This window comes from Trematosphaeria pertusa, assembly GCF_010094035.1.
Source record: "Trematosphaeria pertusa strain CBS 122368 unplaced genomic scaffold BU26scaffold_5, whole genome shotgun sequence".
Taxonomy (NCBI): domain Eukaryota; kingdom Fungi; phylum Ascomycota; class Dothideomycetes; order Pleosporales; family Trematosphaeriaceae; genus Trematosphaeria; species Trematosphaeria pertusa.
Window position 1 is genome coordinate 1,196,109 of NW_022987216.1, and position 16,602 is coordinate 1,212,710.

General features: G+C 51.8%; 10 protein-coding genes across 10 annotated transcripts in view; 5 read left to right on the plus strand and 5 right to left on the minus strand.

The window, feature by feature from the left end:
• Positions 1 to 479, plus strand: part of BU26DRAFT_530000 (uncharacterized protein) — a gene marked incomplete at both ends in the record, with an annotated part of 1,661 nt that extends 1,182 nt beyond the window's left edge. The window contains one exon of the mRNA XM_033830932.1: positions 271 to 479. Coding sequence (XP_033685937.1) covers positions 271 to 479 — 209 coding nt within the window. The remainder of the gene's footprint in view (positions 1 to 270) is intronic.
• Positions 480 to 703: 224 nt separating this feature from the next.
• BU26DRAFT_592012 (uncharacterized protein) lies at positions 704 to 2,149 on the minus strand (the record flags this gene model as incomplete). Its single annotated transcript, XM_033834822.1, has 5 exons — positions 704 to 954; positions 1,201 to 1,317; positions 1,358 to 1,517; positions 1,618 to 2,052; positions 2,108 to 2,149. The coding sequence occupies 5 exons, from the start codon at positions 2,147 to 2,149 to the stop codon at positions 704 to 706; spliced, it is 1,005 nt and encodes a 334-aa protein (XP_033685938.1).
• Positions 2,150 to 2,488: 339 nt separating this feature from the next.
• Positions 2,489 to 3,390, plus strand: BU26DRAFT_530001 (aldo-keto reductase-like protein; the record flags this gene model as incomplete). The annotated part of the gene is made up of 2 exons (XM_033830933.1): positions 2,489 to 3,189; positions 3,222 to 3,390. The coding sequence occupies 2 exons, from the start codon at positions 2,489 to 2,491 to the stop codon at positions 3,388 to 3,390; spliced, it is 870 nt and encodes a 289-aa protein (XP_033685939.1).
• Positions 3,391 to 3,958: 568 nt separating this feature from the next.
• On the plus strand, positions 3,959 to 4,516 carry BU26DRAFT_562899 (uncharacterized protein; the record flags this gene model as incomplete). Its single annotated transcript, XM_033833084.1, has 2 exons — positions 3,959 to 4,410; positions 4,468 to 4,516. 2 exons carry the CDS (start codon positions 3,959 to 3,961, stop codon positions 4,514 to 4,516), a joined length of 501 nt encoding a protein of 166 aa, XP_033685940.1.
• Positions 4,517 to 6,013: 1,497 nt separating this feature from the next.
• On the minus strand, positions 6,014 to 6,945 carry BU26DRAFT_503543 (uncharacterized protein; the record flags this gene model as incomplete). The annotated part of the gene is made up of 3 exons (XM_033826702.1): positions 6,014 to 6,287; positions 6,352 to 6,442; positions 6,621 to 6,945. The coding sequence occupies 3 exons, from the start codon at positions 6,943 to 6,945 to the stop codon at positions 6,014 to 6,016; spliced, it is 690 nt and encodes a 229-aa protein (XP_033685941.1).
• A 606-nt stretch (positions 6,946 to 7,551) lies between these two features.
• Positions 7,552 to 8,187, minus strand: BU26DRAFT_562901 (uncharacterized protein; the record flags this gene model as incomplete). Its single annotated transcript, XM_033833085.1, has 1 exon — positions 7,552 to 8,187. One exon carries the CDS (start codon positions 8,185 to 8,187, stop codon positions 7,552 to 7,554), a length of 636 nt encoding a protein of 211 aa, XP_033685942.1.
• A 1,462-nt stretch (positions 8,188 to 9,649) lies between these two features.
• BU26DRAFT_562902 (beta-lactamase/transpeptidase-like protein) lies at positions 9,650 to 10,144 on the minus strand (the record flags this gene model as incomplete). The annotated part of the gene is made up of 1 exon (XM_033833086.1): positions 9,650 to 10,144. The coding sequence occupies one exon, from the start codon at positions 10,142 to 10,144 to the stop codon at positions 9,650 to 9,652; it is 495 nt and encodes a 164-aa protein (XP_033685943.1).
• A 27-nt stretch (positions 10,145 to 10,171) lies between these two features.
• BU26DRAFT_562903 (uncharacterized protein) lies at positions 10,172 to 13,016 on the plus strand (the record flags this gene model as incomplete). Its single annotated transcript, XM_033833087.1, has 7 exons — positions 10,172 to 10,256; positions 10,313 to 10,927; positions 10,977 to 11,612; positions 11,680 to 12,207; positions 12,295 to 12,571; positions 12,626 to 12,709; positions 12,872 to 13,016. 7 exons carry the CDS (start codon positions 10,172 to 10,174, stop codon positions 13,014 to 13,016), a joined length of 2,370 nt encoding a protein of 789 aa, XP_033685944.1.
• Positions 13,017 to 13,207: 191 nt separating this feature from the next.
• On the minus strand, positions 13,208 to 14,832 carry BU26DRAFT_481379 (MFS general substrate transporter; the record flags this gene model as incomplete). Its single annotated transcript, XM_033825731.1, has 4 exons — positions 14,645 to 14,832; positions 14,122 to 14,584; positions 13,513 to 14,076; positions 13,208 to 13,459 (listed from the first exon to the last, which is right to left on the minus strand). The coding sequence occupies exons 1-4, from the start codon at positions 14,734 to 14,736 to the stop codon at positions 13,208 to 13,210; spliced, it is 1,371 nt and encodes a 456-aa protein (XP_033685945.1). The 5' UTR covers positions 14,737 to 14,832.
• A 216-nt stretch (positions 14,833 to 15,048) lies between these two features.
• The window catches only part of BU26DRAFT_517712 (amidase signature enzyme), a 2,955-nt gene continuing 1,401 nt past the window's right edge, over positions 15,049 to 16,602 (plus strand). Inside the window, exons 1-4 of the mRNA XM_033828639.1 lie at positions 15,049 to 15,367; positions 15,418 to 15,785; positions 15,835 to 16,368; positions 16,442 to 16,541. Coding sequence (XP_033685946.1) covers positions 15,194 to 15,367; positions 15,418 to 15,785; positions 15,835 to 16,368; positions 16,442 to 16,541 — 1,176 coding nt within the window. The 5' untranslated portion in view covers positions 15,049 to 15,193. The remainder of the gene's footprint in view (positions 15,368 to 15,417; positions 15,786 to 15,834; positions 16,369 to 16,441; positions 16,542 to 16,602) is intronic.

The window sequence follows — 16,602 nt, forward strand, 5'->3', positions numbered from 1 at the left end:
ACTGCTGGTACTGCTGGTACTGCTGGTACTGCTGGTACTGCTGGTACTGCTGGTACTGCTGGTACTGCTGGTACTGCTGGTACCGCTGGTACTGCTGGTACCGCTGGAACTGCTGGCATTGCTCCTGCTGGTTAGTGAATACTCAATTTCATCCTAATTCCGCTAACAAAACGACTAGCTGGCACCGCTGGTACCGCAGGAACCGCAGGAACCGCTGCTGGTATGTCTCAATCCCCGATCTTCTCCTCACCACGTTACTAATTATGACAGGCGCCGTCCCCGCTGCGAACGTTCCCGCCGCAGGTGCCGCAGGTGCCGCGACCGGTGCCACTGGCGCAACCGGCGCAACCGGAGCCACTGCCAAGCGCGACCCCAAGAAGCTCTCCAGCAACGGTCCCGTACTCACCGACGACGACCAGGAAGAGGAGGTCGATCTCCTTGGCGAGGAGTTCAAGCGCTATGTCGTCACTGACAACTAGATGGCTTGCACTCCTGCATCATCTTCACTGGGGCGATAAGACAAGACTGAGGCGTCTGGGGAAGAAAAATATGGATTTGTCAATAAAGAGAATGTGTAAATACCTGTGCATAGCTGGATGACGACGATGACGACAATGATGAGCTGGTCTGCGACCGCCGCGCTGAGCTGAGCTGGGTAGTTTTTTACTGTATTGTGCTGGTCTTTATGGGAACACGAGCTTAATTAGAAATGTACTGATCGCTTCATCTGTTCTTCCTCTTCCTCTTGCTCCCTCTCATCCTCACCTCCTAGTTCTTCTTCGCATCCGGGATCCTGAGGATCTTCAATGAGTTTTGTGCACACCTCTCCGTCTTCGCATCTGGGATCCTGAGGCTCTTCAATAAGTTTTGCAGCCTTGTTTCCAAGGAACAACGTCCAGCTAAGCTTTTGCATAACCTTTTTGCTTCCCGGGTTGTCCGTTGTTTTGGAGAATCCTGGTTGAGAATCGTTCAGGGTTTCATCCCCGTTTCACGTGTGGTTCGTGCGTCGGGAGCGTGCGAGGGACCTTGGGGATCATCACATCTCAACCGGTTGACCTTGTTGAGATCTTGAACTTCACCTCTCGTGACTACAGTCCACCTTTAGTCGGGGAGCATCGGTGAGCCCTCCCTATCAATACCCCCTTTATATCCATCGAAACAATTGCCAATGGCTGTGGATTGAGTGAGCGCTGAGCGTACTTTCGGGATGAGGAGTTTGGCACCGAACAGCTCTATCCCGGGAAGCGAAAGCAACCTCCATAATGGCAATCGCAATCCAGAATATATTACTCCAGCATATGCTGTATAGGGCTAACACTATATGCTAACTAGTGTGTCAATCTACCTCAGAGCTTACTTTTCTCTGTATCCATCGCGTCAACTAATGCGCTGATAAAAGCAACGGTGACCTTGACGCCACTCTGAATCGCCTCGTCATCTGTGGCTTTGGGAACGTAAACGAAGCAAGCGATGCGAGGATTTCCCTGTTTCGTGAGCAGGCCGAGCGAAGACCACAACTGAAATTCGCAGAAGTAGCCGCCTGCATCGGCGGACAGGCGTGAAGGCACGTCCGGAGTATCAGTAACTGCGGTACTCCATGCTCCGGTTGATACTCACGGGGTATTGTAGGGCGACTTTCTCAGCCGCTCCTGCAATGTCTAGATCGGGGTGCAGAACACCTGGGACTCCTTCCCAAAGGCCTCCAACTGCGTCGTATTTGGAAGGTAGACCCTTTCCATCGAGCCCTTTAAACTTCATACGCTCCTTGCGAGCCATACTCTCGAAGCAAATCCGATCCTCTCCTTCCCGCATTCCCATGTGTATGACCAAGTTGTAGTCAATGGTTTGATTATCCTGCGCTCCTGGATGGAAGACGGCCAACTTCCTGCTCCACACCTCGTCGATCATGTTTCCCATAGATTCAAAGGTGCACTCCACGTCGATGGGATACTTCAAAACGTGGATGTCTTTGTCGGTCCCGGTAAGGGACGAGTTTGGAATAGAATCGCGTATCATGGCGGATGTGTTGAAGTTGTACTCTTTCATGTAAGGCTGTACCATATGTCAGTTAACTGCGGTACATCCTAGTTACTAAACGGACACCTACTGCTCCTCCGGTGATGACGACTGTGTAGTTGTTCTTCTCCATGTCTATTCTGACCGCGAGCGCGTATTAAGGAATATATGCAATAAAAGCTGTGGATGCACTTTGGAAGTCCACGTATTAAAGAAGGGATTTATATATCTGCCTGAAGTTCCGGTGAGAGGTAAGCCGTAAATGGAGCAAATCACAATGCGGTGTGAAATATTCGGTGTGAGCCGTTAGGCAGCCGCGGTCTTGGAAGGCTGTTATTAAGGCATGCAGAATGTGACGCTTATGTTGGGTAACCAGTTTCCCACTTGCAAGCTGCTGTCTCTCTTCCACCACCATTTCGATCCTTTCTAGGGTATCAACAGAGTTGCCTGAGAGACTTGTGGCGGACAGGCAATGAGAAATAACACAACGGAGGAAGGCACCGCTTGCCCAGCAACACTACTACGATTACTCTATGGCACCGCTTGGAAATCGGAAAATACAAAGCAACTTGTTTGCGAAGCCGTAAGAGCGGGCTTAAGAGCATTCGACACTGCAGCGCAACCAAAGCACTACCGCGAAGACCTTCTAGAGGCTGCTATTCGATCGGTGATTGAAACAGACGCAATACCTCAAGGCGAACTGTGGCTGCAGACGAAATTCACTCCGTCTACTTGCCAAGATCCGAAGAATATTCCGTACGATCCAACCACTCCACTTCAAGTTCAAGTCATCACTTCCGTCGCCAACTCCTTAAAGAATCTCAACCACGATCCGAGCCCGGCTGACCCAACCAGCCATGCGTATTTAGATTGCCTGATTCTGCATGCTCCCCTTCGGAACCCAGAGTCAACTTTGGAAGTCTGGGACTATATATCATCACTTGTTCCCCATCCTGTGCGCCATCTTGGAATATCGAACGTCAGTCTACCAATGCTTGAGCTGCTGTATGAGCATATGCGCGTAAAACCATCGATTGTTCAGAATGCATTCCATGGGGGAAGGGGTTACGATGTGGAGCTTCGAGCATTCTGCAAGGATAAGGGCATAACGTACCAGGGGTTTTGGGTGCTCAAGAAGAACGCTTCGCTGCTGCAGTCTTTACCGGTGAAGGCGTGCGCGGATGCTGCGGATGTCAGCACGGAAGCTTCGCTCTATGGGCGATCCTCGATGGAAACACGAACTCCGAAAGAATGCTTGCGGGTGTGGAAGGTCTAGACAAAGTGAGGGAGTTTAGCAACCGCAGCGCGAACGATGAGGTTGTAGAGAATTGGGTGAAACAACTTGAGGATGCCATCCGAAGCGGACGAGAATGAGCTGAGGGAGCCTTCAGCAGTGCGAGGCTCTACTCTCTGCAGGGCAATCCTCAGAACTCCTTGAGCCGACTGATCTGGAAATTATTGTTGTTAGTTCTCAGAATATCTAAGTAGTCATGAAGGTGCTTTAAGCCCCTAGGTATTCACTCATGTATCCCATACAAATTCATACGTGCTCAGGTGCGCAAGGCTGACGTGGTTTGTGAGTTGCGATTTGTGCTTGCCGTTGGCGGGGACCACGAAGACTCCGAAAACTGTCAGCCTTGTGACTCTGTGCGGCTCGCTTGGAGTGGTGAGGGACGAACCCTTGACATTCCGGTGAAGACACGGCTGGCACCCTAAAAATGAAGGACGATGGTGTTCGATATGCATGCAGTACGAAAATATCCAACAGCAGTTCCCTCTCGATCAGTATGTGATGAGGCACGGCAAGGAATATGGGTTGCATCAGCATACCCGCTGCTGTATTGCCTGGCACTGCACACGCTTCCATTCCCTACGCCCCGTTGCTGAGCACGAGCGCTCCAGAGGTTCGCCTGTTGGGATCCAGCCCACGTCTGCGAACAAAATGGCAGACTCCGGAGATAGCCCACTCTCCATCGCAGCAAACTGGATATCCATCGTTACTTTCATCACGACGTCTTTGGGCGGCCTGACCATCCTCTATACATTTTACAAGCAATTTGAAAAAGCCGAAGAAGACTTGGTTGCCTACGGAAATGTTCTCGCCGAATCAAGCAAGGTGCTTATAGCCGACATTGACGCCATCGAACCGATCATCAAACGGTTCCCCTTAAAGCTTGCATCACTCGAAAACACCTTTCAGATGTATGAACAAATCAGGGAACTGGTTGATAAGTTGGAGAGATCATTGCGGGTGCAGTCTCCAGGTCAGAAAGGGCTGAGAAGATTCGTCGGCACTTGGAAGCTAGGAAGAAATACAGAGCCTGCGAATACTGTGAGAGAGATCCAGCGAATCACACCCAGTTTATCTGCGATGAAGATCAATCTCCTGTTCTGGTGAGTTCCCTCTTTGACAGTGATCCGTTTCATTTCGTAGCCACTAACAGACTGCAGGCGATTAGAAGAGCAAGATGAATTACTAAAGAAATCCGTGAGAGCATAGGAAGTGCCACAGCAGGAAGAGGCATCTCCACCGCGTAGTGCGGGGTGCAGCATTCAAGAGGAGAACTCGTGGGTTATCAGGGAGGATTATTGGAGCGCGGATTGAAATAATACCAATCTTGATTGACTACCAACACCCGCTGCATGAGTTGTTTGAAAGAATGGCCCGTATTCTGAAGTACCCGTGAATCCACCCGCCAATGCACCCCCTGCCCCCACTACCCACCTAGGTAGGGAGCCTGGACTTGCGCACTCAGTCGGCACCGTAAGCTAACCCGCCAGACTCTGCTGTTCATAGATTGTTGCTTCACCAGCCAGGGGCAGCCTCGGAGGAACAATGACCAAGTCCTTGTCATCCTCCATCGTATTCTCCATATTTTCAAGCACCTTGTCGGACTTGAAGATCTTCTTCCAGGGCTGAATGCGGTTGCCGTTCTGAGCCTTTGCGAGCGTCTGGTTCACCTAGTCGGTGCTGTCGCTGTCGGAGGCTCTGTCTGAAGCACTGCCTTCGCTTCACGCTGGGCTTGGGTCACGATCTCTGGGTGCCCCAAGTGAAGGATGGGTTGGGTCGGGATCCATGGGCATGGTGCTGATGGTATATGAGACTATTTGATACTATATCACGATGAGCATGAGGACTTCTAATGAGAATAAAAGGGGCATACTTCGTGATTGTATGAAGCGCTCAAGACTCGGGAGGGTGAAGACAGCGTGTCGTAGAAGAAGCGGGGGCGTTGGAAACTGACGAATGTATACATATTCTGCGCGGAGCGAGGACTTACTACGCTGCTGGCAAAATAATGGCTGTCGTGCGCTGCTTGCATGCGCGCGAAAAGTGGGTGGATGGTGCATCTATTCCACAGAGCAACGTCCAGACCACTCAGAGGCTCACACCTGTCCTCTTACCAATAGACGCAAGCCTCCCTGCAGCTTGTCTTTTGTTCATCACCGCACCCCGCACGGATGAGGAATGGGCGCATTTCCGTGTGCCGTTCTTGAAGCAATAGTCGGGGACCAGCCTTCCTGTAGCTTATCTTTGCGTATCACCACACCCCGCATGGGGGAGAAGGAGGCGCATTGCCGTGTGCCGCCCTTGGTGTAACAAACGGGGCCCAGCCTTGCGTGCATTCTTTCAGGGTCAAACGGAGTCCCCGGGCTCTGAGGGTTCGAGTTGCCCCCAGGTAACCCCAAAAGTATGACTCACTGTCTCCGCGAGTCGTTACCGGTTTGTTAGGGATGAGCCACCATATTCTTTTCAAGAGGCGTGATGATGAAAGCTGTATAATCATGCTGAAAGTGCCATCAATGCCCATTCATGTCTATCTCTGCTTCGGTGCGCTCAGCAGTCCGAGGGCGGACTTGCTCATGATATCCCTTTGGAATTTCCGCTTTACTACTAAACACCAAGCACCGCATTTCGATACTTTGTCTTGGAACACCGTCTGCCTCATCATATGGAAGCCGAAAGGAAGCGTGGGGGCAATCTATATCTTCAAGGTTATACGGGAGTTCCAATTGCTAGCGGGAAATACTTATACGGCGCTCTGACGCTCTTCTTCGAGTCGAAGATCTTGAGGAATAATACATCACCTCTATCCTGCCGACTCATGTAGTAGAACTCCTGGCCAGGCTTCTTCTGCAAGTACATCGAAGAACCGGTGTAATGGCGTCGGATGTGATCAGTCTCGATGAAGTCGTTCGGTTCCGCGGTACTCCCATCGCAAAGTGCAAGGGCCCAATCTCCTATGGGCCCGACAAGAGGTCGCCATATACTAACAAAGGCAATCAGTATCCGTATCTAGGCAAATCCAGAGTCTTCCGGAACGGTGGACGTACTTGATTACTCGAACGCGGTCCTTCAGTAGAATTGGAGCATGCTCCTCTAGCTGAAGCATTACCCGGTTCAGGGCATCTGTTGGACTCTGATCTGAATATCCGTCAGTGAGGGTGATACTATATCAGAATACTCTCTACCCACCGACGTGGAAGTGTACGGCTGGACGTAAGAACGAAGTTCTGTCATTGAAATCCAGCACTGTTCCCGGTGGTGCTTCCGGCAGTGTGTTCCTAAGCCTCCAGTCGAATAATGAAGACTCCGCCAACACCCTCTACTTCTTGTCTCATCAAGCGCTCCACTTCGGGGAAGTATGTCTCTTCTACGGCGCGGCGGCTTCCGAAATCAGCGCAGGAGAGCGCATGCTTTCGGAACATAAAACCGTAGGTGTCTAGCGTTGGTGGGATGCTCATAGATCGAACATCTCTAACTTCGACTTGCTCATCTTTGAAAATGAGATTGTTGTCGCGTTGATCTTCGGCTTCAGGCGGGATTTGTGTGAGGACTTGGAACGGCTTTTCGCGCTTGTAGAGCTCTTGCCATTGTATAAAACGGAAGCTACCTGTGATAACGTCGCGCGGCATGTTCTTAGACATGTTAGCATATGTGTGCCGTAGGAATGTCTGCGAAACTGACGACATCCGGGCTTTCAACAGGCTTCCAGCCTCCTCAGAATCTGGTCAGATGCTATGCTGCACCATCAGCCATTCGGAGGCTCAGCGGCATTCATGAGAAGGCAGCATAATACAGAGACTGCGTCTCGGACGCTTCATTCAGGCAAAAGCTGACCCGCAGGCGCGTGCGTCGAACGGTCCAATGGATTTCTTACGGTCTAGAGCTGAAAAACAAGGATACTACAGTGCCCGCCGGCTCGGATTGCTAGCGCTGTGTGGCTTTAAACGCTGGCACGCCCCAACAGCTGGACTTTTACACAAAACTCGCTACACACGCGCTAGCAATCCGAGCCAGGGGGGACTGTATGTATGGGAGAGGGCGCATTGATACGCCAAGGCGGAAGTGCGGTCATAACCGGTGGTATTCAGCACGGTGCGATCTGCACACCTGAATTTGGAATCTAAAAGCAAATATCGCACGAACCTTGGCCCAATCGATGCATCCAACCCGATCCATGTGAGTCACGGCCTACCCTCTGCTCATGCCCTCCTGCAATAACAAACTCTCAAGATGTGGCACACACCAAGTCAGCTAAGCTTAGGCCCCTGTAGTGGTTCTTGCTGGCCAAACTCCTTCTGTGTAGCCTTCTGTGTACCCACTTTGAAGAAGTCTTCCCCTTCAGGTACGTTCCAGCCTTCATGAATCCAGGTCAGTGATTCCACCTGACCGTCATCGGAAATGCCGAACTTGATCTTGTAATAATCCGGACTTTGGAAGGTGAATCTTCCTCGGCTTGCGACTGCATCCCGCGATTCAGGAAGCCACGTGAAGATATCGTGCTCCCAGTGGTGCAATGGCCATACCTCATCCGGGAGCCCTTGGAATATGATGTTGAGTTGCCCATCAGTCAATGAAACATCAATGTGCACGGTACCAACATGATTCAAGTAGACGCCGACATACTCCTTGTCCGGGCCAGCGAAATTCTCGTGCGTGCCAGTTCGTTTCATCTCGAGGGGATCGAAGAGCCGGGACTGCAGCATCTCGCTCCAGGTCTGGCCAGAGAGTTCCTTGATGACATGGCTAGCTATTTCGTAACTAAGATTGTTGTACTGGAGCTGGCCACGAAATGGCTTGACAGGTTTGAGACCGTTGATCAGCTTCATGCTGTCCTTGAGGGGAATGGCGATGTTGTTGTTGCTTTCCAGCCAGTAGTTGTTCATCTACAGACCCGTTCGATGGGCCAAACAGTCAACAATCTTAGTTAGGTTGTGTACAGTGGGATCCTGCAAGTGCCAGTCGGGCAGGATACGGATCTTCGACGCAGATCCGTAGTGTCTTACATATAGAGTCTTTGCACATGGTGTATAGGCATGAGTTGACAGTGGATTGCTACCTAAGTTGTCTGCTGTTGTTTCCTAGTGCTCTACCTCCTCTCTAGATCTAAGAAGTCTTAGATCTAGTCCTCTTTCTACTCGCTAATACCCTTAATAGCCTTCTTCTCCTTAGTATTGTAGCTCTTGTCTTTCTACGTTTTCTAAAGTAGACCTTTAACAAACTCTTTCTATTTAAGGATGTAGTTAGTGTTGCTTAGCGGGTTACTCTTCTCTGCTGTGCGTTAGTTAATGCTTTAGAACGGAGGGGCATCTATACTAGCCCGTCCTTCGACGGAGAGGAGAATCGGAGGTGCCATCGTTCGTGTGTAGTGTGAGCTGCTCGATCGAATATTGTGCAAGATGTGGTGGACTGGGACAGGAAAGAGACTCCGTTTTATACCTGTGGGCCTCGCGCGCAGCGTTCATGGCTGTACGCCCTCACTGCCCTTTTGCTGGTTTTTGTTTGCGCCCTTTTCGATGACCATCGTCGTTGTTGAGGAGCTTTCTGGGGCTCCTTTTCGTTGGCAGCCTCGTGCTATAGTTCGCGGTGGGCTACGCCCTTATCCGCGCCCGACCGTTCTTTTCTGTCGACTTATGCCACCTGCCCGTGGTTCTGTGATACCCTGTTCCCTTCTCTTAATTTTGGCGTCTTTCAGTCCTTTTGTGCGTAGGCGTAGTCAGCATAACCTCTATAGGTTGGTGACTTAAAACGAGAGAAATCAATCAATCAATCAATCTATACTAGCCTGCTCCTCTAGGATCTTGAGGTGCCACTTGAGGAACTGCAATGCCCTTGTAGTGTCGTGCTTGATGGAGCTAGGCTTGTATCCTTGCCAGCTCCCCCTGGCCTTCTGTTGCAGAGCTTATTGACCCCGTAGGCTCGCCTGGGAGTTCCGTGTTGTCTGATAGAAAGAGTTCGCCGGTCCTTCGACAGAGAGGAGAATCGGAGGTGCCATCGTTCGAGACTCTGTTTTATACCTGTAGGCCTCGCGCGCAGCGTTTATAGCTGTCCGCCCTCACTGCCCTTTTGCTGGTGTTGTTTGCGCCCTTTCCGTTAACCATCGTTGTTGTTAAGGGGCTTTCTAGGGCTCCTTTTTCATTAGCAGCTTTGTGCTATAGTTCACAGCGCGTAGTAGGCTACGCCCTCGTTATCCGCGCCTAAACCGTTGTTTTCTGTTAACTTATGCTACTTGCCCGTAGTTCTGTAATACCCTGTTCTCTTCTCTTAATATTAGCGTCTTTTAAGTCCTTTTATGCGTTGGCGTAGTCAGCATAATCTCTATAGGTTGGTGACTTAAAACGAGAGAAATCAATCAATCGATCGATCGGGCGGGATATCCTTGATAGGCGTATCCCAGCGCAGCTTGCCGTCCTCTACCAGCATGCCGACCGTCGCAGCTACCATGTTCTTGGTGAGCGACGCAACTTGAAAGATAGTGTCTTCATTCACTGGCAGCTTTTGGCCGACATCTCGGTATCTAAAATTCTCGATATGGATGACTTCGCTGCGGTAAACGCCGCCGTAGGTCAGGCCGGCCGTGCCTGTGAGAGAGAGCATCTCCTCGATAGCGGGCCGCAGCGCCGCGAGGCGCTTGACGACTGCCTCCATTTTCTTCGAAGGCTCAACTAGAGATGGTCGATATATTAGCTCCTTGGTCTTCGTCTTGCAGTTCCGCTTGTGCTCGAACTCACCAGGGACGGGAGACGACCTGCCAACGCTTGGGAGACCAAAGAAGCAGAGCTGAAGGAGAGTTAAGAGGCCAAAATAAAATATCAGAGCAGTGAAGTTGTATCGAAACCGCATCGCTTTTAATGTATGCGTCTAGTGACGATGCAGAGGTGTGTGGACTGGGAGGTTGGGCGAGGTCCGAATTTTGCTATTAATTTGTCTCGAGCGCTGGCCAAAAACAAGGGCAGTGAGTGATCGCACACCTACCTCGTACCTAGGTTCTCTCAGCTGATATCCCACAAGGTACGAACCCCCTTCGGTTGAACAAGAACTCCTCCAAGCAAACTAGCAAGAAGCCCCGAGACATCGAATCCCAGACTACTATCCACAAAGAGAAGTTCGATTTTCACGCCAACGAGGCCCGCAGAGAGCGATACGATGCCGAAATCATTGCCCTAGTATCCCGTCCCACGGCGCTAAGTCTACCCTATTCTACAGCACCAGCTAGAACCATATCCGACGCCGGACGTCGATCACGGAAGACAGCAAGAAACCTGGTGAATTTTCCGAGGAAGATCAAAGGAGAGTTAGGCGAATTCTTTGGCCGTACCGATTCGCTCCAAGAGACCCATGAAATACTCAATCCGCCTTTGGATGGTTCGAACGCCTCGACGTCTTCTCTTTCTGATTCCGAGCCGATAGCATGCGTGGTGCATGGAATGGGCGGTGTTGGTAAAACGAGGCTCGCACAGGAGTATGCCCACCAGTATTCCTCGGACTATGAGTGGATTTTTTGGGCGAGAGCGGAGAGCTCCACCGAACTCTTGAACTCGTACAACGCGTTTGCAAGGAAAATAAAGATCGATGCAGCGGACCAGAATACTATCGAACGGGTGAGGGATTGGTTCCAGACCACAGGTATATAAAGCTGGTACACGCTGCTTTCGGTCCCTGCTGACAGTCACAGAGGAACGGTGGTTGCTCATTTTCGACAACGTGGAGGAATGGGAAGACATCCAAATTTACGTACCAGAATCCACCATATGCTCTGGGTGTATCCTCGTCACGACTCAGAAGCCTGGCGACGAGACCGGGTGGTCTGAACACAACGTCAAGCTGTGCCCATTCGACACAACTCTGGGGTCGCGTCTCCTGCTTTCAAGCCTCAAAGTAGAAGGCTCAGAAGAGGAGAACAAGGATCTGGCCGTGGAGATTACCGAGATCATTTGGGGTCTTCCTCTATATCTGAACCAGGCTAGAGGCTTCATAAACTTCTCAAAGAGTTCCTTGGAGGAGTATCTCTCCCTGGTCCAGAAGACGAGCAGTATTCCCAAGAACACTACCGCTGATAAGAACCTCGGCTACGACAAACCTCCGAACGAAGCCTTCGACATTACTTTGACACGTCTAACTGTGCACACGTTGGATCTCCTTAACATCCTAGCATTTCTCAATCCCGAGGGTGTGCCCGAAGATATGATTTTCGTGGAAGATCAGCCAGACGACGAGCTTGCCTTTCTGGACCCCTACGCGAAGTTGGAAATGATTGGCGACCTCGCAGAGTACCAGCTGGTAAAACGCGAAACCGCGGCAGGAGATCCTTGTCTGAGCATGCACAGGTCGCTGCAGCGTGCTCTGCTCGACAAGCTCAACCGCTGAGCGCCAACAAGCTTTCAATCGAGCTCTTAAACTTGTCACCGCGGTGTTGCCGAAACCGTCTCTTCTGCAGCAAGCGGACTATATCCTCTGGCCTTTGATCGAGAAGTACCTTCCGCACATCCAGAGTATGGAGGTAGCTTACAGTCGAGCTAAGCCCAAGATCGATGGTTCCCTGGAGTTGGCCGAGATGTGCGCTCAATTCGGAATGGACTTCTACGATAGAGGTTTAATCAAAGTAGGAGAGACGCTGATGAGAACGGCGGAAAGTGTGCTGGACGCAATAGGATTCGATCAAGCGAGTCCCATTCGAACCAACATCCATATCTGCATCGGCATGTACACCGATACCCTCGGTATCACCCGGCGCGACGAAGGTCTAGACCGGCGCAAGAAAGCTCTCGCGCTCCGCGAATGCGCGTTGGAAGGTCGAAATCCATCGATCGACGAGGGCATCCTGCTTCATAATGCAGTCATGGACCTCAGCTGCAGTTACCAACAGTTCAATCGGTTTGACCAAGTCGAGAAGCTGTCTGAAAGATGTTTTGCGCGCTTCGAGACATGAGGTTCCGAAGACGACTTCCCATACGAGTACGCAAAGTACTACCATTCGATCGCATTTGTACTAGTGTACCGGAAGGAAACTGCGAAAGCCGCCGAGTATGCAGAGAAAGGAGCCGATCTGATGAAGGCTGCCGCAGCCGGAACGTTACTCACGACCGTATACCGGTTCGATTGGGCAACCTTCCTCTTTCAAGACGGCCGAGCTGAGGAAGCGATTAATGTTCATCGAGAGATTCTAGAAGTCAGGCTTACAAGATGTGGGAAGACGAACGCTTTGACGCTGCAAAGTTATCTGACACTGGGAATCATGTACTTCTTCCAAGGCGACTACACAGCGGCTGAGTACTTCTACCTACATTAGCCAAGATTCATGAACGTATGCTGACGTAACACTAGGGATAGCATTCGGAGAGTTCTCATCAACTGCCAGAAGGCCTACTGGCCCAAAGAGAACGCTGCAAGAGCGAAATACTATCTATCGTTGGTTTTGCACGCAACGAGGGATGTGACGTGACTGGCAGGCACACAGCAGCCGTCAAATATCAGCCTTTCGTCTAGCTATACTTCATCCGCACCGAATTCACAACGCCGAGAGGACCTCGAGGCAATGTCACGGGATGATCAAGCCAACCTCTTCGCTAGCGAAGCCAAAGCCGTGCTGGACGAGCTCGTGCCCCTTCCGCAACAACGTGACTTGATGAATGGAAGGCTTGGGGAGGCGAAAGAAGCGGTGGCATATGACTACATGGCTCCTTGGGGCTATCGCGTCGTGGTCAATCAAGAATAGGGACTGGCTCGCGAGGACGAGTGATGTATTGCATGCTGTGGCTTAATCTTATGTCCCGTTTTTTCTGTTGGGTAAGCTTTGGGTCGTTAGCGTAATCATGTGCGAACCATGAAATTTTGCGTTTTCCCCACTAAGACTACCCATGCCTTATAGTAATAGTAGAGAATCTTTTCTTGAAGAATGTAGCTTAGCTAGCCTATATAGCTACGGCTACAAGGCCACCGGCGAAACATAGAAGTAGAGCAGAATAGAGGCAGCAAACCTAGGCCTAGTTCAACGCCAGCAATAATCATATTTCCATACCCATAGTCTAGACGCTCATATAGTGGAAATATAGCTAGAGGAAGGATTGAACCGCCAATCGAGTTTGCGGTGGCAAAGGCAGCCATGATAGAAACCGAGTGTGACGACCTAGAGTCCATCAGGTAAATCTGAATTGAAAGCTACAACTATTAGTATGTCATTTTCGCAAGGTACGGTCAGCGCAACTACGCACCCGTACGGCAATTGAGCTTAGCCCGAAGATGAATAATCCAATGGTTGGAATTACAAAGAGGAGGCGATATTCCACCATCCACCCGAAGAGCAATAAGCCGGCCGACGCGATCGGCGCGCCGTAATATACCAGTATCAAGCTATCCTCAGGCGTCACACATTCTCCATGCTCATTCTTCGCGCGTTTGATTCTTCTGCTGATACTCGGGACGACACATAGACCAGCTGTACATCCAAGTCCGGAAGCTAGATATGGGAGCCCGGCCTCGGTGCGCGAGAAGGAGTACTGTTCCTGAACCGTTGAACCTAGAGATACGAGTATCATGTTGAAGACACCGTTGTTCACCAGTGTAGCCAGAAGTGCTGCGGTGATAGCCATGTTTGGAGGGGTCAGCTCCTTTGCTGTCGCGGCAAGGCTCAGGAGCCCCGACATCGAAGGAAATGGCCAGCGCACGGTGATGCAGTCTCTACTGTCACTGGTCGTTTGGTCATGGCCATTCTCCGAAAGTGAAGCAATACCCGTCTCCTCTAACAGGAAGAAAATGGCCAGTGAGCAGATTCCCGCCTAGCACTTGTGTTAGCTTGGTATCAAGGTCCCCTCATCACGCACCAGTATGGAAGTAATCCAAAAGACCCAGCGCCAGCCCAGGCCTTCGTTGATGGCACCTCCCAATACAGGGCCGACCAAGGGGCCTATCATGACACTCTGAGTGTAAAGCGCCGTTGCCTTGTGTCTGCTCCCAGGCCCAAAAACATCGGCAATAACAGCACCACCAAGGGCCATGGGGACCCCACCGAAGCAGCCAGCAAGGATGCGCGCAGCAATGAGCATGCCCATGGACCTCGAGGTGGCACAGAGCAAAGTGAATATAAGGAAGCCGAACGAGCTGCCGCGCAGCACCGGAGCTCGTCCGTACACTTTGGCGAGGGGCGCGATGGCCAGAATTCCAATGGTGAAGCCGAGAATGTAGCTGGATATCGCAAAGGCGCCTAGGGCTTTGTTGCCTCCAGTGGGCTCGAGAGAAGCAAGCATCTGTGGGACGCAGGGTGCGAGCATCATCGACACCAAGAACCTGGGTATGCGGAATCGTCAGCAAGCATCCCAGATCTCTGCTCGAGTCGCACGCGCGTACGTTAAGCTTTCAAAGAAGCCGACGGAGAGCACTGTCGCGTATTTCCTTCGAGGTTGCCATTCTTGGGGACTTTGTGCCGACGGGGTTGTCATGCCAGGAGCACTGGGAACTAGGGCCCGGAGCCGGATGGACGCTGAAAAAAGTCGTGGCCATGAGACCTCGGGAGCGTCGGCGATGTTGGTTGGAGGCGTCCTCGTATTTTTCGGGCCGCACATCGTGGGCAGGAACTCGTCCGAGCCGAGCCGTGGTCGGGATAGGGATCGGGATCGGCGGACGGGGCCCGTGCGAAAGCTGTCTAGAACACCCCCCCTGCACCTTCTACTCTAGCGTCTTGGCGCAGGACGCGCCCTTCCACCGGTGAGGCCGTGCCGCCGGGACGTGATTCTGGCTGCATTCGCGCACAAGTCCCTGCTCAGGTGGGCGCATTGAGACGTGGACGCGTCTACTGCGGGACAGCTTGCGGCCCTGCTAGCCCGACGACGACTTTGAACGCTGCGATGGCTCTTTGCACTATCTAGAGACCAGGTAGGTTTGCTCCTGAACAGCACCATGCTGAAGGTCTTGCGCCTCTGCATTGCTCCGTTGAGGAGGGCTGTGGACCGTCGCTTCTACGAGCATCCGAAGGGTGGTGCAGCCATGGCGCAAATCAGTCGATTTCCCAGCGGAAGGGATGAGGTCTTGTCGATAGACAACTCCAATTACCTCGTTCCCTACTCGGAGAGCGTAAGACGTCTGAAGCCGGACCCCTAGTTGCCTCAGCCTGACTCTCATAGGACGCCATTGTAGACGACGGCAACGACGACTTCAGCCTTGTGACCGTCTTTCGCGTCCCCGACGAAAGGGGCCCATATTTGACGGAGAAGTGGGTGAAAGAGGCTGTACATGAGTACATGAGTACAGATGATGTCTTCAGTGAGAGCTTTCTTGCCGGCGTCATATTCCATGGGGCGAGCAACGTCCATGTCACGGACGAAGCTCGGGCGTACCTTCAAGGACTAGGCAATCGATGGATCGAGCACATATCAAACGCAGATATGCTTCCCGGGCCCTACGCTCGTATTGCAGGCCGACTCAGGGACGTATGGAAACTGGTGGATGACTCCAGCGGCACCTGCATGACTGCCGTCCGGCCTCAGAACGCGTAAGTTGTATGCGGCCGCCAGTGTAAATGAAGTTACTGATCATCATAGTGTCTCTGATTCTTTCGAGACTCTCAGGCTTGCTAGCTCTGATCACGACTCCGTCAGCATCGCCCTCCCTTCTCGCATCAAAGCACGAGCGAAGATCGATTCCCCCGTGGCGGGATGGCGCATCGTGATCAAGGACAACATCGACCTTGAGGGTATCAAGACATCCTTAGGCAACCGGGCATACTATGAGGTCTACCCACCACGATCTCAGACCGCTGAGAACATCCAGAAGGTCATTGATCGGGGCGTGGTAGTAGTTGGCAAGGCGAAGATGAACTCGTTTGGCAACTGGGAGGAAGCTACCGAGTACATCGACTACCATGCCCCCTGGAACCCTCGCGCCGACGGATACCAATCGACGGGAGGTAGTAGTGCTGGGAGCGCTGCCGCCGTTGCTGCATATGACTGGCTGGACATTGCCATCGGCACCGATTCATGGGGGAGCATAACGAGGCCGGCGCTGTGGTGCGGTTGCTTTGGGTTACGACCTAGCATCGGTGCGGTTAGCACTCACGGCATTGAACCTTATGTCCCGTATGTTACTTCATTCATTCGTCCCGTATGATACTCCTCATATCTTCAGACCCTCGTGCTGACCGTGATCCAGAACGTGGGATATGCCTGGAATTCTGGGGAGGGACCTCCCCAGGTTCCGCCAGTTTGCGGCTGAATGGATTCAGAATGATGCGATGATAAAGGATCCTAAGGTTTGTATTCCTATCCTCTTACTTTACTTCTCTTACTTTACTTCTCTTACTTTACTTCTCT